The sequence below is a fragment of the Leptinotarsa decemlineata genome, unplaced genomic scaffold, assembly GCF_025532065.1.
Source record: "Leptinotarsa decemlineata unplaced genomic scaffold, Ldec_3_MD MMD2_tig00026336_RagTag_RagTag, whole genome shotgun sequence".
NCBI lineage: Eukaryota > Metazoa > Arthropoda > Insecta > Coleoptera > Chrysomelidae > Leptinotarsa > Leptinotarsa decemlineata.
The window spans coordinates 10,923,448-10,940,979 of NW_027412692.1; the positions used below are offsets into that span (position 1 = coordinate 10,923,448).

General features: G+C 33.9%; 1 protein-coding gene across 2 annotated transcripts; it reads right to left on the minus strand.

Annotated features, from left to right (window-relative positions):
- Nucleotides 1-1,049: 1,049 nt before the first annotated feature.
- Nucleotides 1,050-15,989, minus strand: ric8a (ric8 guanine nucleotide exchange factor A). Of its 2 annotated transcripts, none has more exons than XM_023169255.2 (8): nucleotides 15,730-15,989; nucleotides 15,529-15,668; nucleotides 14,659-14,886; nucleotides 14,385-14,559; nucleotides 11,277-11,612; nucleotides 10,958-11,201; nucleotides 6,971-7,194; nucleotides 1,050-1,637 (listed from the first exon to the last, which is right to left on the minus strand). In XM_023169255.2, the coding sequence occupies exons 1-8, from the start codon at nucleotides 15,805-15,807 to the stop codon at nucleotides 1,455-1,457; spliced, it is 1,608 nt and encodes a 535-aa protein (XP_023025023.2). In that variant the 5' UTR covers nucleotides 15,808-15,989; the 3' UTR covers nucleotides 1,050-1,454. The 2 variants fall into 2 exon arrangements, with proteins under 2 accessions (XP_023025023.2, XP_023025030.2); XM_023169262.2 differs by lacking the exon at nucleotides 1,050-1,637 and adding an exon at nucleotides 1,935-2,018.
- Nucleotides 15,990-17,532: the final 1,543 nt, after the last annotated feature.

Consider the following 17,532-nt stretch of genomic DNA (forward strand, 5'->3'; position numbering starts at 1 on the left):
GTTTATTTGTGTTTATACATCTGTAAGTGTTATTTTAACAATATTTTAACATACATCCATGTACGACAACTGACTTTGTCAACAAGAATTGTATTCTTTCGACAATAAAGCATATTCTGATTCTGCCAGATGTCCATTCTGTGTGAATTGGGCCTTAGACTTTCAGAGCCCACTCCTTCACTTTTGCCGTCATTAGGTCAACCAATCAGCTACCGCGGGTACAGCAAGAAATTCAAACCACCAATAGATGAACAACACCGATAGGAGCGCAAAATCCCATGTATTTTCTTATGGAGCTAAACTTTTTGCAATTTTTAGGTAAAACGGGAGTGTGGGGAAACGTGTGACGTAATCCATGCAGGATGGAATGAGTATCAGAGAGATTCAAAGAGCGGGGGACTCTACCCTCTTAGTACTCCGCCTCACCCCTCGGGCCCCCTTGTCACGTTCCAGTCACGTGGTTCTAATTTAAAAAAGTTTAGCTCCATAAGAAAATACATGAGATTTTACGCTCGTACCGGTGTTGTTCATCTACTGGTAGTTTGAATTTCCCGCTGTACGCGCATTGGTTGACTGAATGACGGCAAAAGTGAAGGAGTGGGGTCTGAAAGTCTAAGGCCCAATTCACACAGAATGGACGTCAGGCAGAGACGAGGCGCGGAGCTTTGTCAATTCCGTGTGAAGTGGGCCTGAGGAAGATTAAAACTGCAGTTTTAATTAAATTAATTATTAATTAAAACTGCAGTTTTAATCTTCCTCTTTGACGATGATCACTTGGTGATCGAAACACGTGTCAAAGTGTTAAAAATAACGATTTGGTGTTGGGAAAAAACTCCAGTAATATTCATTACTACACCAAAGGTTCCAAACAGTGCATCATAAGGACTTGAGACCTATTAATATTTTACCGTCACTCTCAAAAGTAATCGAAAAAGCAGTTTATGAACAAACGTATACCTTTGTCAATAATAACCTTCATTTCAGTGTCAAAACTTCTATATCGGGTGACAGCTTACCCATGAAAACTGTAACAATAATAATGATGAATATATCAAACCACTTTTTTATTAGTATTTTTCATCAAGTACATAATGATTACTGAAAAAAAAAAATATTTTTTCACATAGGGGTTAGCCCAAAAATGCTTATTAATCTTTACAAATATAATGAAAAAAAAAACATTTCTAATACTTTGATACCATCATCCCTCAAATTCAATTGCGCATAAAAGCAAAATATTGATATCAACAATTGTATAAAAAAATATGATCAAATACTACATATAACTAATTGAGGTGTTTTTCCCTGAAAATTCAACTACTTTAGATGATTATATTGATAATGAAACATCCACACACAAAATTATAAGTTACAATAATAATCCCCTCCATTTATTTTGAAGGTTCAAGAAAAGTCTTTGGTAAACACATTTTTCAACACTCGAGTGTATTTGTTCAATCACTATCACTGTTAGCACCATTCAAATAGTTTTGATGTGATTTCAGACCTTCCTGAAGCTGAAGAACATGCTCTATAGGTTCTGGCTTCCCATCTTTACCTATTCTGCAGGGCTTAATGGAACCAGATTTTAATAAGTCGTCCATTAGTTTCACCAGTTTCATCGCCTCATATTCTTTCTAAAAAAGCAAAATCACATCAATTTCATAGCAGACACTCAAATAAATATGTTGATCATGTGAAACAGGTATTAGAATTTTTTTCCAGGTAATGTATTTTGGGAAAAAATCCAATTCACAAAATTTGACTTGAATGAAATGTCGATACTAATTTTCAGTACTTTACGGTAAGCTGTATTTATATTATCTTTCTGAATGAATCACTTTTATAACCAGTTTTATTCAATCGATATCAAGTTTGGTGTGATTTTAGACCTTTTTGAAGCTACAGAACATTGTCCATAGCTTCAGGCTTACCATCTTTACCAATTCAGGAGGGTTTTATGGGCCATACTTCATTAAGATGTCCTTCAGTTCAACCAATTTCATCGCCTCATACTCCTTCAAAAAGACAAAATCAGATGAATTTACTGAAAACGACATAAATTGAAATTTGGAAAAAAATAAATTTTGTCCAGGTGACCCATTTTGAGAAATATTTTGATTTATGAAGTTGCATCTAGAGAACTGTTATTTCAGAAGTAGTAAAAGTTAATATGTTTTTTGCCAAATGTATCTCATCAACTTATTGAGATAAACTACCAAGTGACCTCAAGTAGAAACATTCAAAAAGTTTTAGTGTAAATTTGAAAAAATACATCCTAATTCTAAAATAGTTTTGTTCGATGTCACAAATTTATGCTTGGAAATGAATTTGTGAAAATCGAACGAAAATAATTCTAAATTATTTCGTATGATGTCACAAATTTATTACCAAGCATTTCTCCAGAAGATTCTTAGAATTAATTCATTTGGATATCCTCTTCAAGAGGAATGGTTGGGAATAAATTTGTTCAATGTCCCAAATTTACCAGATACCACATGCGCCAACCCCCAAAATTGCAAATAATGTTCAGATCTTCATCTCACGAACCATTATGTACACACAGCGGAAAAGTCTAGGGATATTTTTAAAAATGGCAATAATTTTTTTTTTTACATCGCTTTGGGGAAAAAAAGTTGACGGGTGATTATTAAACGAATGTATCTTACAACAAAATTTATTAAATGGTCAAAAATACTGAGTGCGCATATAAGCAAAACTAAAAAAAAATATGGCTCTTCTTTGGCACCCCGAAAAAAAATCATAATACAAAAAAAATTGGAATCAGTACAAAGTATGGCCTCCACGCTGGTTTATTACGGCCCTACATCTATCGTGCATCGACAAAATGAGATTGTCAATGTCTTGTTGAGGTACATTTGCCCATTCAGCGATTAAAAGCTCTCTCAATTGAAACGTTGTGTGAATGTTCCCCATATATGGAGTAATTCTTCGTTGAAGCATGTCCCACACATGTTCGATGGGATTCAGGTCCGGTGATTGTGCTGGCCATGGCAATACATCAACTCCTTCGTTGGTGAGCCAGTCAGTCAGTAGACGCGCGACATGTGGACGAGCATTATCGTGCATTAGGTGGAAGTTTTCACCATAAGCACCAGCAAACGGACGGACGATAGGTAAAAGAATGGTGTCGAGGTACTGTCGATCTATGAGGGAGCAATTTGGAAAAACGAGATCGGTTCTGCTGCCGATCATGATTCCGCCCCATAGCATTACTGTACCACCTCTGTATGTGTGGACTTCCTGGACGTGTCTCAAACGTTCATTATTTCCAGGTCGTCTCCACAGTCTTACTCGACGAGAATCTGGATGAAATCCAAATCTGGATTCGTCTGTAAACAAAACTGTGGCCCAATCATTTGCATCCCAGTTTTGATGTTCTTGACACCACTCTAATCTTCTACCGCGATTGCCTCTCGACAAAGGTGGACATCTAAGTGGCCTTCTGTTGTGGAGATCTGCTTCATGCAGTCGATTTCTGACAGTATCAGGACCAATGGTTACCTGGTGCGTCTGCTGCAACACGTTAACCAACTCAGGTGCTGTGATCGTCGGTTGTCTTCTTGCGGTTAAGACCAAAAATCGGTCTTGAACTGCAGTTGTAGCGCGTCTTCGCCCTGGATGTTGTTCGGCTGGACTGCCAGTTTCACGGAAACGCCGCCACAATCGACTGATAACACTTTGGGAAACCCCCAAACGAAGAGCTATATCATTTTGTTGCATGCCACCTTGAAGAAGCCCTACAGCTCTATTCATCTCAGCCAATGGTAAGTGATGGCGTTCCATGTTAAAGCACAATATTTCCAGTTTAATTGCTGAGCAAGAACTGCATAGAATGTACAAACTCGACACTTTCAGATTATTCATTTTAGCCGAAAACCTACAGTTTGTAAAAAACTTGATAAAAGATTAGTTACCGTTTTTGCAGGCTTTGTTCAACCCATAGAAATCTACAGGGTGGTCGAGTGTACCAATTTAATCGAAATTAAACGACCTCATGCATTTATTTTTATGATATTTAGTATGTTATAAAAATATCCCTAGACTTTTCCGATGTGTGTAGTATAATACCAGAATCAACCAAAATATCCATGTAGGAACCAAAAATAAGAGGTGTACTGAAAAATCTATATATCCTGCAGGAATGTTGGCTTTCAATAATTTAGATCATGGTATCAAAGATTGTAATTCAATAGTCCAATTCAAGGGAAGATTGAATTGCAGTGATTTTGATTTTATTTTATTTTACTGTTATTTCTTGAGTTCAATAACTTCATTACTATTCCAAGATTTTTAAAGTGTTTGTTGCTTTGTATCTGTATCAATACTCACATTTTCAACAAAATTTTCAATCTCAAAGACAAACTGAATTGTGGACCTGATGGCTTTCCCGAATATTTTTTCAAAAAATGTATCTTTACCTCAACATATCCCATATTTCTTATTTTCAAGTGCTCATTAGATTCTAGTTCATTTCCTGACCTGTGGAAACATAGCTTTATCCGGCCTATTTTTAAATCTGGTGATAAACAAAATGTGGAAAATTATCTCTTCACTTGCAAAAATTTTTGATTCATTAGTTAGTGATCAGTTAAAATTTTATTGTAAGGAACGTTTAATAAATAATCAACATGGATTCTCACAATATAAATCTACTATTACCAACTTGATGATTTTTGAATACAAAATATTGGATGTTTTGGAAAGTAAAGGGCAAATGGATACAGTGTATACGAATTTTTCAAAAGCTTTTGATCGGGTAGACCACAATATCTTATTGAAAAAATTAAAGATATTTGGATTTTCTGACTCAGCTGTAACATGGCTCAGAAGTTTCTTATGTAATCGAACCCAACAAGTTAAAGTTGGAGGCGTTACATCGGTTATAATTCAGGTGCCATCAGGGGTACCTCAGGGTTCTCACTGCGCTCCTATGTTATTCAAAATCTTTATTAACGACATTGTTGAATGGTTCCATCATACTGATTTTTTGATGTTCGCAGATGATCTCAAAGTTTTCATGCCAATAAGATGACTATATGAGATGACCTAGATAGATTGGTTACACGGTGCTCCGAGAATAATTTACAGTTGAATATCGCAAAATGCTGTTTTATAAGTTTTTACAAAAGAAATAAAAAAAATTTATACTTCTTATGTAATTAATGGCCATGGATTATCTTATGTTTCGACTGTGAAGGATCTGGGTGTTTTGATGAACCACTTCAATTTTTAGACCACTTGAACTACATTGTGGTAAAGGCGGCAAAATGTCTTGGATTTATTCTACGACATGGTAAACATCTGTCTCTTCAAGTCTTAAGGATAGTTTACTTGTCTCTGGTAATATCAATATTAGATTATGGCTCAATGATATGGTCTCCATTTTATGACAATCACAATCTTACTCTTGAAAGAGTTCAAAACAAATTCCTAAGATTTTGTGCTCATAGAATGAGTATACCTGTTATTGACCATGATTATAGCAACATTTTAGAAATCCTTAATCTCAATCTGTTGAGAAAAAGGAGGGAAAACTTTGATCTAATTTTCATAAACAAGTTACTGAATGGCTCAATTGTTGCTCCTGAAATTCTAGAAAATATTAATTTCAATGTCCCAAACAGAATTCTAAGGTCCAGCGATTTGTTTCACTTACGGTTTCATTCTACAAATTATGGCTTACATAACCCCGTTGATCGTACACTTCGACTTATTAATGAAAGAAAATTGGAAGTAACTGGTATATCTCTCAGCAAATTCAAAAACAATCTCTTAACTGTTGTATTATGATATGTATTTTATAATAACTTAAGTTAATGTAATGTAGTATATTACTTTATTATATAATTGTTAATTTTATTCTCAAATGGGGGTGATCCCATAAAATAAATAAATAAATAAATAAAAAATTTGGTTATAGTGTACAATTCCATATTTTTGGGTCTATTTAATCAGTCAGTGAAGAACTGCTTGCATTCATGATCGAAAAGTAGTATTATGTAGTATTATATGTATTTTATAATAACTTAACTTAATGTAATATAGTATATTACTTTATTAAGTTAATGTAATGTAGTATATTACTTTATTATATAATTGTTAATTTTATTCTCAAATGGGGGTGATCCCGTAAAATAAATAAATAAATAAATAAAAAATTTGGTTATAGTGTACAATTCCATATTTTTGGGTCTATTTAATCAGTCAGTGAAGAACTGCTTGCATTCATGATCGAAAAGTAGTATTATGTAGTATTATGATATGTATTTTATAATAACTTAACTTAATGTAATATAGTATATTACTTTATTAAGTTAATGTAATGTAGTATATTACTTTATTATATAATTGTTAATTTTATTCTCAAATGGGGGTGATCCCGTAAAATAAATAAATAAATAAATAAAAAATTTGGTTATAGTGTACAATTCCATATTTTTGGGTCTATTTAATCAGTCGGTGAAGAACTGCTTGCATTCATGATCGAAAAGTAGTATTATGTAGTATTATGATATGTATTTTATAATAACTTAAGTTAATGTAATATAGTATATTACTTTATTATATAATTGTTAATTTTATTATCAAATGGGGGTGATCCCGTAAAATAAATACTTTTGTCTTACCTTTGTTGCCCACCTATGTGTAGATATTTCATATGAGTGGTTGAAGTTTATTATTTGTGAATGTAACCAGTCATATATATGTATATATTTCTAATTCATTGTTTGAATATTTTGACATTAGCCTAATGATAGTTAGGATCACACATACTGTATATTAGCTTATGCTAAATGAAGGAATTAATAGTACCCAGCTATGTAGAAAAATTTTGACATAATAAAAACTCGCTATGATCAAAAGTGATAGTAACAAAATGATGTTTATTGATTCAATGATCTCCTTTTGATATCCCAGTTCAGTTCAGATGGCTGAGATTACTTACTTGTTCTTCGGACATGTTCTTCATGGTGCTCTCATGCGGAGGCTCAAAACAACCAGAGACCGGATTAATTCCATGTTTGTGATCAGCGTACTCTTCAGTCTCGCTGTTTTCACTATCTGTACTGTAATTGCCCTCACCAATATCACGTCCTCCGGCTAAAAGGCCTCGCTGAGCTAACAAACCTGCGGCGTTACCGTATCCGGCATATTTGACCAATCTCGTAACTGAAAATTAGATCAACTAGTAAATTAAGAAGAGACATTACGATTCAAATGTGACCGAGACATTTTTACACCAAGAAAGAATCCACAGACATGATGTGAATATGTACTTCCCAATTCGCAGATAAAAATCCTGAATCCACATTTATCGAGGCCATGGGAGTTTTGCAAATTTCATAAAAAAATTTAATAAAAATCAGATCCAGTAGAAATCTTACAGGCGAGAGAAATATGAAGATAATTCAATTTTTTCATGCACAAGTATTTCGGTTTCTATATTTTTTGTACTCAATTTCTCTACTCTCAGGTTTCAAATCTGTTAATATTTTTTTAGAATGTCCAGAGTCCAACAACAAAATACATTGTTAACCACAGTCAAACAATGGAATCATCTAGAAAACTTGTTATAACGTATGTCTTATATATTTTTGTTCAGGACATTTACAAATGTATCAGCATCAGAAAACTTAAAATTATTCATTTTGCTAATCAACATTTTTTCCTCATTCGAACTGGTTCTACATGAAATTAAATGGTTGTTAAAAATAAATAGTTTCTTTGGCTGCAGGTTGTAAATTGAAATGTATTCTATTCGAGTTCACAAAAGGTTATTTTTTAAATTTATGCTTGATCTGTTTCATCTGAAACAACCATTTACATAACCTCTTCTGAAAATATACCCTTTTCAATTTGAACAAGATTCCTACAGCTGGAATTAACCATTAATTTTCTATCTGGTATTTCCCAAAGCAAGCATTGAGGATCTTTACTATTCAATATTTTAATAGTAACCTATTTACCCATATCATTGACTTATGACTCGAAAGGATTACTTTTCATAGATTATTTTAAATTATATGATCAGATTGATTACTTAGCTGTACAAGACTTCAATCTCATTTAAACCAATTACCTGATAGGTGTGTAACAGCGGCGGCTCGCCAGAGGAGACAACACAACTTTATTGTGTTAGTTGCTTAGCAATGTCATGACATAAGTGATAACTACCCGTGAAAACTATCCATGGGTAGTTATCAGTGTAATGATGGTTTCATTAGTTATTTCGACACACATGACTAGAAATAGACAAATTTGATAGGATAATTTTTTTGGCAAAAAATTTTCATAAGATAAAGACTTAAAATTATTTGTCAGCAACCAATCGTCTATATCGTCAGATTTTTTTATTTCGTCCAACTTATCCATAATAAATGGAAAAGTGAAAACCTGAAAACACCTTGAAAGTGAAAGAAAACACTTTAAAAAAAACAATAATAGCATTACCAAAAAGCACTGCTGTTTTATGCATAAATAACAAATATTATCAAGAAACACTAAAATGATTTACCGAAATATTTTTCAGTCCCGATCGGTCACGGCATCCCGTCCGAATAATTAAATAAAAAACAAACGCAATCGTACACTAACGGAGGCCAACTGGAGGCTAGCCTCTTTCTCTCTCTATTTTGGATGGTCGTTGCTTCCTATCTTCAGGCGCATGTGACCAATGCTCCTCCTGTTACGTAACTGGCTGTTACATAACAAAAGCTTCGTCGGGGGACAAAAACTGTCTTGCAGTCTTGCAAGCCTGTGTCCGGAATGGAGTGCTACTTCGTGTTTTCTACTAACTGGACTGGACTACTATGGTATGTCTGGATATAGCGGTACATGTAGCGTCTACTAGAGTGTTGAACGTTGTCTTGTGTGCTGGGAACTGGGGGGATAAAAAGACAGATAGTACGTACATTGGGGTGGTGGGATGGGAAAAACGAAAAAAATAAAAAGGAGGTGAAAGAAAGGGGACCATCCCTCCCACCCCTGTTGACTTATAGTTTGATATGATTATGTGTCACAAAATAGACGAGAGTTTTGATAATACCGAAGTGTAAAGAGCCAAGTATCTAACGCTATAATTTCCGCAACCAAAATTACAAATCGGGAGGTATGTCGCTGGTTGGTTCGGTCTCGCGGAGCTTGTGTTTTTTAAAGTGGTCGAAGGCTTGGCTCCCATGCAACGATTGGCATTTATTATTTAGGGTTGATGGTTCATTTGTTATTCGTTCGTGGGCGGTGCGTTTGACGTTTGTTGATGCAGGATACTGTATGGTACATACAGTAGCGTAGCGTTGAAATGGTTTCGTTCTCATTTGTCAGATCGCACCCAGTCTGCATTAGTTAATAATAAGAGATCTGAACCTCTGTTGGTATCTTGTGGGGTTCCGCAAGGTTCAGTACTCGGTCCACTACTGGTCCTGCTCTTCATAAATGACCCATCTCTCATCAATACGAAAGGAAAAATAACTCTATTTGCTGATGACACTACTATTGTTTGGCACTCAAAAGACAATACTGAACTATATAATAATATATCGGTTGATCTAGACATCGTTAAAAAGTGGTGTGATGCTAACAGACTGGCATTCAATACCACAAAAACCTGCATACTAACCTTTAAATGTATATTAAATGAAATTTTTCTAGGGAATACTTTAATCAGCTCCGTCTCATCAAGTAAATTCTTGGGTTTGCATGTAGATAATAATCTATCCTTTGATATCCACATCTCTTATCTATGTAATAGGATGGCTTCGGGATGCTATGTGTTAAGGGTTATTACCAGAGAACTCAACTTGCAAGCTGCAAGAACAGTCTATTTTGCGGTAATAGAATCCCGCCTAAGATATGGAATTTGCTTCTGGGGTAATGCTTCTCAGTTCTTGTTACAGTCTGTGTTTATCTTACAACAGAGAGCGGTTAGATATATTTGTAAGGCAAAACCGAGAGATTGCTGTAAACCCCTGTTTATTGATCAAAAAATCTTGACTCTGACATGCATTTTTATCCTTGAAAGTGTGTGTATGATGCACAAAAAATTTAATACTACCAGTGATTCAACAAACTCTTATAATACTAGGCATAATAGCCACTTAATAGCACTACCCATTCCTTAAAGCGCATTAATAAAAAAATGCATAATATAAAATGCAAGGAAAATGTTCAATCATTTGCCAGTATATCTTCGTTCCACTTCTTCATGTAAAAATTTTCGAAGTGCTGTAAAATGTTTTTGCTAAATAAAGCTTTTTATACTTTAGACGAATATTATAATGAAGATTTTGACTAACATTGCAATCACTTGCATACGCACTTTATATTATTTTACTTGGTTTTATTATTTTAAGGTGTTTATTTAATTTTGAATTGATCCCTTTGTGTTACATATGTATATGTGTGTGTGTGTGTATATATAGATATATGTGTACATACATAAATGTATTTCTAAACTTTGTTAACAAGAATTCTGTTCTTTGGACAATAAAGTTCTTTCTCTCTCTCTCTCTACTTAGTGAGTGACACTGTTTTTTCGGGCATATTATGTATTTATATTAAAAATTAATGGTAAAGTAATGATACCCAAGAAATTTTCGAAAAAATTAATCATGATTATTTGTCAATATCTTTTAATTTATTGCGATTAATAGCCTCAAATTTTATGAGGAGGCTAAGCCTCCCTTGCCTCCTCTGACGAGCCGCCACTGATCAGGATGATTGTTATACATTGTTTTCGTATCAAAGCGGTTTTTTCCAATAAATAATTATATTTACCACAGTGAAAGGGTTAAAAATGCACTATAGTTAAAATATTGATATTGCAAATGTACATTGATAAAATAGCATATTGTATATTTTTTTTCAGATTCATTGATTTTAACCCATATTCCTAGAAATCTTTGATCTACTTAGTATATATTGAAAGTAACATTACCATTGTTCTTGCATAAAATGAAAAGTAATTGTGATGACAATTCATTTAGTTGGCTACTAGACGATGTTAGCAAGCGGCACAAGTGGTTTCTGAGGGTATCGCCCTCCTCGGGCCGAGAATGAACGTCTCTCAATGGAGGGAGTATGTGGCGTCTCAAGTATTTCCTTATGGAACGATGATGTGTAGCACTCTTCACAAGCACCGTTAGTAAAGGTGATAAGATTTCATATTGACTAGATGTGCTCTACAATCAATTATTATCATTATTGAAATGTAAAAGTTTTTGGTAAACAAATGTTTGAAAAGTAAAAAAACCTACCGTTGATTCATTGAACTTTATCTTCAAGAATACCAGCATCTCAAAAATAGCCATCATATTGTCGTTCTCAAACTTATATTTGTTTGGCACCTTACGATCAGTTTGTATAGGAATAATCAATGCCGAGTAAGTCTCGGGAGGTATATTTGTGAGTAGATTAATAACATTGTTACGTAGTTTCCAGTTTCTATCAGTATCAGAAGAAGCTACAAACATATAGCTCCTGAGAATTTCCACTAGGGTTAAATAGTTGATTTCAATGTCTGAATCATCAGATGTAACGGTTAGATTGAATAGTAATTTCAATATTTCGCTGACAAGATCGATTTGTGTATCCTGCAAATTAAAACATATCCTCATCAATAAGACTATTTAAAGAACTCATTTGAAGATAATAATATTGATGACATGAATATTGGAATAACTTCTATTTCTAAACATTTCGCGGGCTACCTACATTTGATCAACGATTTTTTAATTTTTTTTATCTTAGTAGACTCGTCTCAAAAATATGTTCACAGTTTGAGCTCTGTAACATGTTTAGTTTGTTGATGAGAGGCGGGGTGTTACGAACATTGACAATGGGGAATGTTCCTTCGGACGAAAATCAAATAGTTTTCATAAAAGAGCTCTAAAACAAGGCATTTTAAACTTATCATTTCAACCTTTTTCTTTAAAAAATAATTTAAATACTTAAAAAAGAAGAATGAAATAATGCATTCAACATTTAAAGGGGTTCGTTTCTACTTCACCATTTGGCAACATCGATAATAGCTAATAAAGGACAATGAATCTGTTACCTGTATCAGACAAACAAAGATGACATATTTCAGAGGCGTGCTGTTATGTTTACTTATGTTCCGATTTCCGAGACATTCTGTGACATATGACATTTAGTGCACCTAACCTATCTTCCTCTATATAAATAAATAACAAAACAACTGTTGTTTATGTGGCTTGTGGAGGTGGTATTGAACTATAATTTATATTTTGCCTTAATTGTTGATTTATAAAGATAATTTTCCTTTTTTAAAGTAAAATATCTAGGTACGTATAAATTATTCCAACTTGATATAGGCGCTGTTGCCAATATGTGAATTAGAAACAAATCCCTTTAGAAATTAAAACCCAACATTTGAAACATCAATTTGAATACTTTTCAAAGTGAATTTGAAAAACTCATGAATCAAACTCAACTTTATTTTGTTCAAACTTGCATTTGCTGTAATAACCCAAATTGAGGAACATTCCCCATTGATAACGGTCATCTTGTTGAAGCTATATCTGTCAAATTAGTTGTCATTTATTCAGTGTGTTTTGCCAAATCACAATGGACAGATATATCATTCAACAACATGTGCAAATAATAACTGTAATCTATATAAAATGGGTGTTTTGTTCGGACAACGTACCGCGCGCTTCACCTATTTTACGGTCGCCATAATCGTCCTACGAGAGGACTACTCGCAATGCGGAGGATAAATTTGAGTCCACTGGTTCAGTAACGATCGACCAACACCCGTACGTAGCATGTATAAAGACATCCATAAACTCATGGATGCAAGCCAAATCGATAGAAGGGTGGAATAAGCTCCCAGGAACGAGGCAGGCAAAAGAGTTCATAAAGAATCCATCCTAGATTCACGGAGGACCTGCTAAACCAAAACCATAATGGTGGTGGTGGTAGGTCTACTAACGGGGCATAGCCGGCTCAGGAAATATATCAGCAACATGGTCTGACAGAAGAAATACAATGCAGGTTCTGTCAAGAAGAGGAAAAAACCGCAATGCATGTGCTTGTGAATGCGTAGCGATAGCAAGGCTGAGACACGCAAGATGCGGGGAAGAAAAACCAGAGGTTGCCAGCTATATGAAGGGGTCAGTGTCAAGGCTATGGAGTCTCATCAAAGAGATCAAGCTAGACAATGAGCTTCAACAACCAAGGAGCATCACAATCTAAAAAGGTTGCAGGGAAACTGGCCATGTGCTAGCTCACTGAAAATCTGATCTAATCTAATTTGAACGATGTTATATTCCACACATAATGATACCAATAGGTCTCACAAATGAATGAAAAAATTCGATGATATTTCACACACATATTCAGTTGTATTGCCAATTGCATATGCAGGAAATTTTCTGTGAAGATTCCTGCACTGACGCCTGTCGGCTATAATCCAACGCCGTTCGTGGTATTAGCCAGTGGAGTAGTTGTTTACTGATGGGCGTCAGTCCACTCAACCTACTGTGTAGGTATATCCGAGACTAGCTTGAACATTTTAAAGTTCATTTGTTTAGATTTGTTTACTGCCTATCTTCAAGCATAGCCCACTGACTAATAAGAAAGTTTTTCTTCCTTATTCAGAGGAATCGGGCAAGTTTCGGATATGCAGTTGGTTAGTACCTCATCCACTAGATGGAGTGACATTTTTGATGTTCGCTCCAACTTAAGACGAGGAATGAAATACTCTGGAAGAATTTCGATTTTCAATTATGGAATATCATTGACTTTAGGTCGATGATAGTCACTATCTTGCACTGACGAGTGGCTAAAGAGCCCGAAACCGGTCTGCAAGTGTGCCCGTTCCAAAATTTAAGGTTAACTCTTTCAGTTGTATTGCCAATTGCATATGCAGGAAATTTTCTGTGAAGATTCCTGCACTGACGCCTGTCGGATATAATCCAACGCCGTTCGTGGTATTAGCCAGTAGAGTAGTTGTTTTCTGATAGGCATCAGTCCATTCAACCTACTGTGTAGCTATATCCGAGACTGGCTTGAACATTTTAAAGTTCATTTCTTTAGATTTCTTTATAGGCCAGTGACTAATAAGAAAATTCAAGAGTTTATTTGGTGAAACAAAAGTGTTTATTGCGTGAAAACTTTTTAGATAGGTGAATTAAGGTCCAGAGTATGTGATAGTATTATTGTACATATTTTTTTTACCAGAAATGGTTTGATGAAATAGGTGACTTTTCAATAGTTTCGACGTTTGGATGGACATACCTTCAAAAGTAGACTGGAGTACCACGTTTTGACTTCAGATTCATGATCAGTAGTCAAACCTATGCAAGTTAAACAACAATTTCCAATTATTTCCGTATACTCACTGTCAATAAAATGGATTCTTGATTTTTAGCTGCCTCTTTCAAAACATCTTGAAGCATGTCCATCAACAAAACTGGCAAATCCTTGAATTCTTTCTTGATATCTGGGGATATAGCAGTTATCAAGAACGTTAATTTCACATCATAAAACTTGATTTCTTCTGGATATTTTTCATTCCTAATAAATATAAATGAAACCCCAAAGAATTTATTGGTCAGAGAATAAAATTATTATTTGTATGTAAGGTTTCTTTATGATAACTAGATATGTACTCACTTGTAATCTATCATTCTTTTTTTTAATCCTTTGAATATACCAACTTTCACAACCTTTTCAGCCAGTGGCTTGCAATTGTACATCAAATTGGAGAGACTTTTTAATACCTCTAAACAAACAGGAGTGGTGTTTTCATTGAATTCAAAATCTTCATTTCCGATAGAGTGTTTTTTCATCAATTCTATCCACTCATCATTTACTAACTCAACAAGATTATGTTTCTCTCGGCTGTGATATGAAATTAAATTTAAAAAATGCTAAACAGGTTGGGTGGATTCATGCAAAGTCATAAGTGGCAAATGGTAAGAAATTATAAGTGTGGATACATGCAGTCTCATTAACCATTAGCATTAAATTATGGCCAATATCACCTATTAATGCAAATGCCCATGCCCAAATATTTATTAAGTATGTTACATATAATGGGATTCGAATGTTTCCTAATGATAATTTAATGTTGATTTAAATGTGGCTGCATTTTTCTAGCCTAACTTCATAGAGGTAAAAATGAAAAAATATGACGAGAGAAATGAAAATTTCTGTTTTTTTACCACTTTTATTTGTAACTAACGTTACTGCAGTTTTGTCCTATATGTTTAGTTTATTGTATAAGTTTGAGAATGTCCATATAGGACGAAACAGCAGTAACGTTAGTTACAAATGAAAGTGGTAAAAAAACATAGAAATTTTCATTTCTCTTTTCATTATGATCCCCTACCACATAGTAACGGCTACATCCATCAATTTATTGAAAAAATATGATTATCAAGACTTAACATGTGACAGGTACATCAATCCACCCTTCACAAGATACAATTTTTTTTGATGATGTGAGTTTTAAAAGGTTTTTAGATCAGGACATAACTTTACCTTAAAATTCTTATAGTGATGAAGCAGTCTCGAATAATACATGAATCTTGAGAAGTTTTCACAATCTGAAGTAATGCATTCCATAAGTCTTCCCGTTTGGATCCTTGTATCAATTCTGGGAATTTGAATTTGCTGGAAGCCTGAAAATTACAATATTCGATAGAGATCAGCAAGTATTTTTTGTGACACTTTTTTTTTAACCTTCTCTATAAAAACTCTCAATGAAGGGCCCCAATTGCTACTATCTGCTGATATTATATTACCGATTTCTTCCTCCATCTCAATATTCAATTATATAAATTAACTTCTGCTTTCAATTTTCTCTAAAATTTACTTTAAACTATTCAAATTGCAATGCAATAAAATGAATGATACACAAAAGACGACATACAACACAAAACTCAAGAAGACTATGAGGTGCGTGGTGAGTGATATGATTGTGATGAATATTCGGCGATTCGGCCACAGTAGAATGCTACAGACCCAGTAGTGCAGTATCCCCACTTTTCGATAATAAATAATCACAATGCGCATGATGGAATCATAGAGAGAAGTTTTTGGATGCGCCTTGGTAATCGGCAACATTGTCATGTCTGAAATTTTTCATTGAAGTTACCGCTTGGTTTATCAGACTAACGACGTTTCGTTTGTGGAATCATGATGAAGAGAAGTTTTGTTGTGGCTAATATTACCACTTTGCCAGGAATATTCCAAGTTGTGATTTATTCCATATTGCATTTCTATTTTAAAATATATGAAAACAATGTTTAGAGAAATGGGAGTTTGAAAACAACGAAGATGTTACCAATAAGATAAAGTTTGTAAAGGGATGGCAAATAACGATTTCAGCATTCCTTAGTTTGTGCCCGATTTTAAGAGTTAAGGGATCGAATAAGTTGAAAATGTAATAAGTTGTTAATTTATATATTTCCATATAAACATTGAATTACACGAAAGAAAAATACTTTCGAAACAAATAATTTTATATGAACGCTGAATTATTTGAATTCCAAACATTCGTATGGAATCAAATAAGATATCATTTATAGGATTTCTAGACAATATAATTAATGAAAGAAGTGAAATTATACTTACATACCTACTTATAATGAAAAATTTCTATTTTGCAGAAATTCGGTCGAGACTGGTATACGGAATCATAGTATATGGACAATCACCTGCTGCCAAACGTCTCTTCATTACACAGAAAAAGTGCATTCGTGCCATGTTTTGCAAACTTCAAACAAAAACTAGTAGACCTCTCTTTAGAAAGCTACAAGTATTACCCCTTATTTCTCTTTACATATTGGAAACTGCTTATTACATTTACAAACATAGAAATACTTTGCTCTGTCGCAGTGGCATTCACGGTCATTCCACCAGGAATCGGCACTTGCTGAATACTTCTCTAAACAGATTGAATCTATCACAAAACGGTCCTCTTAGCATCGGAATTCGAATTTTAAATAAAATCCCTCAAAACATCAAAGATGAAAAAAAGTACTAATTGAGGGTGCATTCTATACTTTGGAAGAATTTTTTAGAATATAAATCACTGATAGTATATTCTGTCATACTCTGTGTGTAATTGCACATTCTATCTTGATATTTAAATTGTAGTGTACCTACCCAGTCTGTACTTATACTTATCATTTTACCGTTTTACTCTGTAATTTTGCTTTTTGTCTCTGTAATCCAAATTTTTGACATGTCTTATACCACTTGTGGTCTTCAGATTAATAATAAATTTGATTTGATTTGAACACTGTCATCCACACAGCTAAAGATACGATGTTTCGCCGTAAGACCTTAAGATAAGATAAGATATATTTTCATCTTTATAGATAGGTAGGTATATATGGTATACATAAGACAGGTCAATATAAAAAACATAAAAGCTGAAAATCGAAGATAATTTTAGAAACTTATAAAAATACAGCCACATTCATTTTAAAAGTAATATAAAAAGAAAAACATAACTCACTCTTCTTTATGATTTAAAAA